Genomic DNA, 7,909 nt, shown 5'->3' on the forward strand with positions numbered 1-7,909 from the left:
AATTCCACTCGTTAAATAAATCTTGTAACTTTATTGCCTTTGATAATAAAAAAATATTATTGTGAGTATTCTTTATTGTAATAAATTATAAATATTGTAATTTATTTACATTGATAAAATACAAAGTAAATCGCAGTACGTTATACCAGTAAGTACTAAATAATTGTTTGTACAAATAAATATTTAAATAACACAAAAATATTAAGATCTACGTTAAATTACACCTTAAGTACTAACTGAAAGTTGTATTGTGATCTATTATTTTTTTTTTCTTTCACAATGGCTCTGCTAAGTGCATTGGACGAAAAAAAATAGCGCGAACTTAAAACTGGTCATATTTATAAATATTTATTTAAGACTAATACGGGGATAATATATAGCCTATATCCTTCCTCGATAAATATTCTATCTAACACTGAAAGATTTTTTCTAATTGAACCAGTAGTTCCTGAGATTAGCGCGTTCAACTAAACAAACAAACTCTTCAGCTTTATAATATTAGTCTATATAGATTGTCATAGATCAAGATTTTAACCTCAACTTGCTACAAAGTAAAGTGGACCTAATTAATACTACTTAAAGTTCATTTTTCTTTTAAGTAAATAAAGGTGAAAATAAAGTAAAGTAAATCTTGATCCATGTTCATAAATATTGACGTAAATCTAAAATTTTTAAGTGAGATTCATTCTACTCAGTCTATACTGTTTTAAAAATAATACTAAAGATGTAAACTTTGGACTCTTAAATCTATTACTAAATAAAAAAGAAAAACTTTAGTGTCTGTACATTTGATATAGATAGATACATAGATTTTTCATACGGTTTTTCGGCTGGATTAAGCATTGCTTTAAGCAAAACATTTATTCTGATTTTTATACAAAAGTAACCGACGCCCCGCGGTTCCACTTGTCTAGTTCCCGTTTCTGTGAGAACACGGTTTTAAATTATAGCCTATGCCAAAGGAATTTTCAACATTGATTAAGTAGATCCAGAGATTGTCTACAACACCACTTTCACCTCTTTCTAGTATTAGTATAATTCAAAATTTATTTATTTCAATTATAGAAAAATAAAGCTAGCTTTTGTTTCTTTTAAGGAATTCTCAGCCTGGAATTTGTAAGTAGGAGGTGGCGTGCACATCATACAACTAGGGTAAGCACATACAAAGTTACGGCTATTCTATTTCATGTTGTTTCGCAGTTGCTATCAACAGTCGTGTGCCACGGGTTGTTTTTCTTCTGTTCGAGTTGACACAGCAAGTAGGCGGGAAGGCGACCATGTCTGTCACCTTTGATTTTGTGCACCTTTACTCGATGGCCTTGTAATATTTTCCTGTGGAAGATTACTTGGCATTAAGTAATGAGTATTCTCCTAGTAAGAAATTAAATCTATATCTATCTATACTAATAATAAAACTGGTCGAATTCTATACATTTATTCGCAATTAGAGATTTTACTCATAATATTTGTAACAACAAACGTTAGCGTGGCATAGAGTACTACTAGCGCCATCTAGGATTTTATACTTATAATACGAATTCTATACATTTTGTACATTCTGGCATTCGGGGGACATTATATAATCGATACTGAAGCCAAAAATGTTTTAAGACTTCTTAAAAAGGTTCCTTTCTTACGAGTGCGTGTACCGATTTTTAGCTACCTAACCTACTTTGAAAACTGCGAAAATCCCATACAAAATTTCACCTTCTCTTTTAATGGGCTGGGGCGAATTTTCAGAAACAAAAATACCATGCACGTTTTTTTAGTCACAAATAGTCTGCAAACCAATTTTTCTACCTTGAAAATAGTTGAATGCTCCATAAAAACTTCCACCCCCCCCCCCTTTAAGGGAAGTGGGGGGTTAGAAAGAGACAAAAGTAGCCTATGTCACTCTCCATCCATTCAACTATCTCCACTTAAAAAAATCACGTCAACTCGTCGCTCCTTTTGCCGTGAAAGACGGTCAAGCAAGCAAGCAGACAGATACACACACTTTCACATTTATAATATTAGTATGGATAAGGGTTTAAAGTGCCAATTTAATCTACAGAACCCTACACTGCACGTGGCCCAACACGCATTGGCCGGTTTTTAAACTTACTTAGTGTTGAATTTTTTGGAACAAACATCGCATTCCACTGTGCCCTGTCGCAAATGTATGTCTCGTATATGTTTCTTCATGTCGTATTGAAATGAGAATGCTTTATCACAATAGGTACACTGTAAAAAAAATCGTTTTAATTAATATAATGTGTTTGGAAAAGCTCGATAGAAAATGCCATTTAGGAAAGTTCTGGTCAAAGCCTTTGTAAGTCTATCCATATCTATCGACACACTATACTGGAGTGTATTTCTACAAACGCTAACGCTTTGAAAACTAAAAAATGTATGGGAATGACATTCGTTAACATATCATGGGAGTGTCATCAACGAACTTGCCAGATTATAGCGACCAAGTCTCGGAACCATAAATTAGGTCATCAATTTTTTAGTTATTGAAGCGTTATTGATGGTGGAAAGAGAATCATTACGTTACATGGCTTGAGGCTTTAAATATTATTATATTCTGGCAAGTTAGTTGATGACACTCCCATGATATGCGGGCGACGGGGAAAGACTGCGCGGGTGTGAAATCGTGCGGTGAGGTGCATCAGTCGTGGGTTTTTCATTCATCGCTACACGTCCCCCAGCCCGCGCGGACCATCGAGAGTGTTACGAACGAAGCTGCCAAGCTATATCATATGAATTTATTATACCTTAAAATCTCTGGTAGTACTGTGCACATGCCTCATATGTTTGGCTAGGTTGCTGGAACTACTGGCAGACTTGGGGCACTGCGTACACTTAAACGGCTTGTCGACTAGATGCGACCTTTTGTGCATTTTCAGCAAGTCCATAGTCCGCCCCATGTATGGACACTCCTCGCATTTATATGGGAATATATTTTCGTGAGTACTCCTATAAATATAAAATACTACCTATGACCAGCGGTTTTGCCACTACATTGGCGTATCTATACTTACAGCCTTTCTTGGTGAGTACTGTTTAACAACAAACAAATTAAAAATGAGGGTATAAATCACAGGGATGATGACAGTTTTTTTAAATTGTATATAAATTAAGAGTATGGTAATAGTAAAGCAATTTTGTAAAAGGAACTGGGTATCTGCGATCATTACTTTCGGAGCTACAGGGATTTAAAGGGTCAGATTTGCGGCGCTACCGCGGATCCCTGAAAAACGCCCCATACAAAGTGGCATAATGATGTCGTAGGTAATGTAATGATCGTTAGATTTGTATGTGCGTTCAAACAAAATTACTAATATCTTTGTTATTTGTGCGTTTATGTTTATAGTTCAAATATTAAAAATTGTCACATTTAATGTAAGGAAGCTAAAACTGTAGGTATGAATTTTCATTACGATAAAAGGTTTTTAATAGATTTTGAAATTTTATAATCTTATTTATTTTGAAAATATCCAGACAATCTTTGCTTTTTATGTATGAATTAGTTATCATTGAGCCTATTTACCCGAATGTATCATAAAAATTCATATTCAAACTTAGTCATCATCCCCATTATAATTAACTTGTTCTTAAATTATTGAAAATAAATTTGATTAATATAACATATACATATGGTTAATATATTTTATATAACATTTTATAAACAAACCACAAATAAATGTCATGCATTTTAAGTTCAAGTTATGAAATGTCATTTTCTACCCTAATTTCTAATTTCTTTGTTGGTAAACAGTACTCATCAAGAAAGGCTGTAGTATATAGGATTATTTTTAATATAGGATTATGCCGCTGAGCAGACTCGACACTCAATAAAGAAATTTCGTTTACAATGTTAGTGGAAGCTAGCCTCTGTAACGGGTCTACTGATTTTATTGATTTTTCTTTGTATATTTTGTATTTTGTAACATTGTATTGTATTTGAATATGAGGCATGCACCTTCTTTTCAGTAATATGCATTTTAATAAATTAAATATCACGTGTCTCAAAGGTTAAAAGAAAAATCGTGAGACAACCTGAGAACTAAGCATTTTAGACTTTGAATCTTTTAAAAATTTAATTACATAACTTGGGCCTCTTCCCATCGATCCCCTCTTAACCTGGGACCCTGACAAAATATATTTATAATATCATTGCTTTGAAAACAGCTGATACTAAAAAAAATATATGCCTTATTACTTGAGACCAAAAGTGGCATACATTTGTTTGACTTTTATATTTTGTAATAATCTCAGTAAAACAAAGAAAATAAATGGAAAAGGAAGATTATGGCTTCTATAAGGCTATGTATAAAACTAGTTAGGTTGAGGATTTTAATACATACATATGAACTATAAGATTGGCGTTGGAGCGAGCAACTTTCCCACATATATCACATAGAAAATCATTTCTTTTTTCTTTTGGCATTTTTCTTCTATTGGAGATTTCATTGTTTGCCTTGCATTTGGGCAAATGAGCATTGTATGAATCCTGAATTATAAAATAACAATTTACGTTAATAAGAAATAGAAAACTGTATTTAGCAAATATATTTTTTAACACGCATTTATTAGCTTCACTTGTATGTATGTAAGAAAATCAAATCTTGGAATCTTAATTTGACCCACTTTCCGGCCTCCAATTAGGATGGCACACCTATCATTACAAATCCAATATGGCGACATCCTCAAGATGGCGGACTGGATGTTTGAAATACACCCCCATGATATGGATATCAAACAAAAAGGTTTGCTGTCAGGAATACGAAAAAAATAGTCACGTGACTTAAATCCATTTATTGTTTTTTTGCCTGCTAAAAGCGTGTTTTTTAGTTTTTAAACTATTTAAAGTTATTTATTATGAAAATAGTTGTCATGATATTGTCACTGTTATGACATCCTTTACATACAAGGGATCAAATACTTATTACTATCCACTATATTGCATCATCGCTTACTATCAGGTGATTGCAGCTAAGAGCTTGCTTATATGTACAAAAAACAAAAAAAATATAGTACCTCGTGTGCCAATATCTTCTCAGTCAACTGTACCTTTAAATCTAAATCTATGAGGCTTAAAGTCTGGCCGCTCAGAGATTGCGTTTTTTACAGGTTGTGATAGAATAGGGGATTTAACTTCGAGCTGGCGTAACAGGTTGTAGAACTGCGCTGTTTCAACGTTATGCCAACTGTTTGTCTTTGTAGTAAACACACAAAATAACGAGGCAATATTGTAATTGAATATGTTTCTCCCTTTCGATCACAACCTATCAGAAACTTAATCTCTGTGCATCCGGACTTTAGTGCCAAAACTCTTCATGGTGTTAACACTTACATAGTCAAAGTTTTTAGGTATTTACTTACCAAGCTACAAAATGGTTCATTACATGGTGTACATCTCCATATCTCAGAGTCGTTCACATCATCTGACAATGCTGGAGAAGGTATATTGATATTATATGATTCTTCACTCTCTGGCAATGCTACATTGTCATCCTCATAATTATTAGTTTCAATCTCTGTAAAAAAGTTTTACACATATATTAAAATAGAAAGAAAAAAAAATTGTAGGTGTCAACTCCAACAAACTTTACTCCCCGAGTAAAACAACAAAAAAATTAATAAACCATTATATTATTTATAGTAAAAACAATTTAAAATATTATAAAGATTATGGTCAATTTAGTATACCAAAATGTATAATTTTTTTAAACTAAATTCAAAAAATTATTCCACTTCATATAAAACCTCACCTTTTTTTATAGAAAGTTCTATCATTTGTCTGTTTGTTGCTTGACACATATCTCTAAATAAAATACATCCATTTAATAAATCCAAACATTTCTTACACATCAGTTTTGAAAACTTATCTTTTTGACATATCTGTAAAAGAGAAGATATATTATTTAAGTACTCCCAACTTTTATGGCACAGAAAGAAATGTCAGCTTTTTATAAAAAGAATGGTATCATTTGTGGCCAAAAGGAAGGATTTTTATAAGCCTATTTGAAGGCCTACTATATAGCCAGGACTCCTCCTTATAGGACAGGATATTTGGAGCATAGCACCATGCTACTTCAATACATGATGTTTATTTTTGTTGATTGCGTAAGTGTCCTAGGCTCCTTAATGAGAGTCTGTTGTCACCGGCGGTTTTGGGCGAGAGCAGAAGCATCTCCTGAAGGGGCCAGAAGGCAGAAACAGAAGATGTGGGCGGAATGACTCTCTATGGGCGTCTCTTCTGAGTCTAGGATACAGGTTGGCAGCCACAGGTGTTAGTGACTATAACAATCTTCTACTATTTAAAAATAGGTCGGGTTTTCCTTCCTAAAGCTATAACTCCAGAACGCACAAACCAATTTCCACAGTTTTGCATTTGTTGGAAAGGTCTCGGGCTCTGTGAGGTTTATAGCAAAGAAAATTCAGGAAAAGGTAGGGGTAGGGTAGGGTAGGGGTAGAGTTGGGTAGGGGTAGAGTTAGGTAGGGTAGAGTTGGATAGGGGTAGTTGAAAGTTTATATCGAGTTTCATGCGGACGAAGTTGCGGGTGTCCGCTAATCATACATAAAACTGAACAACTGAAACCAATAATACATTCTCTGAGTTACATAAAACATTTACAATGGAATTCATAAATGTTGTAGGGGCTAAATGATCCCCTGGGGGTGCCTCTACAGCGTCTATGAATTCCACTGTTATAACATTACCAATCCCTCTCCTATACAGAGGGAGGCCTGGCTCTGTGGTGGGCAATTATATAAGCTGATAATGATCAACAACTGATGTTGTACCTACACTGTCAACTTTACAACTCCAGGCTGCTATTAAAATTTTCTTGTAAGAATATTCCAATTCTAATAATACATTATTTTTTGTTGGCCTGACCCAGGATTCGAACCCTGGACCAGGACCATGGGATTATTGAGGAATTAAGTGAACTATTAGCTTTATGATGGAGTATAGCGTGGTGGACTATTGGCCTAACTTCTCTCATTCTGTGAGGAGACTCGAGCTCAACAGTGAGTTGAATAATGATGATGATGGAAAGCAAGGTATGGATATAATTGTTTAAAAATACTTACAGTTACTCCAGTAAAGTTCTCTATTTCCTTGGCAATGTTTGGCTGGGCACTGTTTTCAAAAATTGGAATGTTCCCGACTTCCAGATTACATGCTCTGCACATTTTTGAACATGAGCTTCCTACTATTAAACTGGAACATGGACAATAAGATACTTAAAATTAGGAAAATATTTTACTAAACATTATGGCACTTACACTTACCAAAATGTAATATTATCTTACTTTATTGATTAAAAAATCTCTAGGTGGTAAATCTAAACTAAGTCAAGGATATTTAAAGAACAAATCTATACTGTAACGTACACAAAACAAAAAAAAACCCAAAAATACAGGACATTTTTAACTCTAATCTCAACATGATTAATGAATATTTAGCTAAAGGATAAAACTTACGTTTTCTTAGCTTTCTTTTTCTTTTTCTTCTTTTGTGTCTTTTGTAATACACTTGCAAATAACATTGATTTTAATAACAAAATAGAACTCATCCTCAGGTAGTATCCCTTCAAACAAGTTTTACACTTTCACGGACTACAGAATCTAACGTATAGTAATTAAGAACATACTATTAAGCTACCAAAACATATAATGCAAATCACTGATTGTATTTTTATTAAAATAATATTAAATACATATATTTTGCAACTTTCAATACAAAATACAAAAAATCGACAAAACAAATACAAATAGCAAATACTGACAATTGACAAATCAAAATCACAAAGGCTAAACAAACTTGACATTTGACATTGACAGTTGACTTACAGCTTGACTTTGACAGTTGACCCTTTATTTAAAAATCTGGCGTCTGACTGTTTCAAATACA

The 7,909-nt window shown here is 33.4% G+C and overlaps 1 protein-coding gene across 1 annotated transcript; it reads right to left on the reverse strand.

Annotated features, from left to right (window-relative positions):
- Positions 1 to 56: 56 nt before the first annotated feature.
- Positions 57 to 7,781, reverse strand: LOC112047800 (zinc finger protein 595). The gene is made up of 8 exons (XM_024085045.2): positions 7,480 to 7,781; positions 7,087 to 7,216; positions 5,760 to 5,889; positions 5,371 to 5,525; positions 4,353 to 4,498; positions 2,760 to 2,961; positions 2,105 to 2,223; positions 57 to 1,332 (listed from the first exon to the last, which is right to left on the reverse strand). The coding sequence occupies exons 1-8, from the start codon at positions 7,569 to 7,571 to the stop codon at positions 1,185 to 1,187; spliced, it is 1,122 nt and encodes a 373-aa protein (XP_023940813.1). The 5' UTR covers positions 7,572 to 7,781; the 3' UTR covers positions 57 to 1,184.
- Positions 7,782 to 7,909: the final 128 nt, after the last annotated feature.

The sequence above is a fragment of the Bicyclus anynana genome, chromosome 11, assembly GCF_947172395.1.
Source record: "Bicyclus anynana chromosome 11, ilBicAnyn1.1, whole genome shotgun sequence".
Taxonomy (NCBI): domain Eukaryota; kingdom Metazoa; phylum Arthropoda; class Insecta; order Lepidoptera; family Nymphalidae; genus Bicyclus; species Bicyclus anynana.

Excerpts from the sequence above, each read along its gene's own strand:
- LOC112047800 (XM_024085045.2), bottom strand. The coding sequence starts at position 7,571 with ATGAGTTCTATTTTGTTATTAAAATCAATGTTATTTGCAAGTGTATTA. Across the intron at positions 7,217-7,479 it reads AAAAAGAAAGCTAAGAAAAC|TTTAATAGTAGGAAGCTCAT; the intron begins GTAAGTTTTATC and ends TCCATGTTCCAG. Across the intron at positions 2,962-4,352 it reads GCCAATCTTATAGTTCATAT|GAGTACTCACGAAAATATAT; the intron begins GTATGTATTAAA and ends TTATATTTATAG.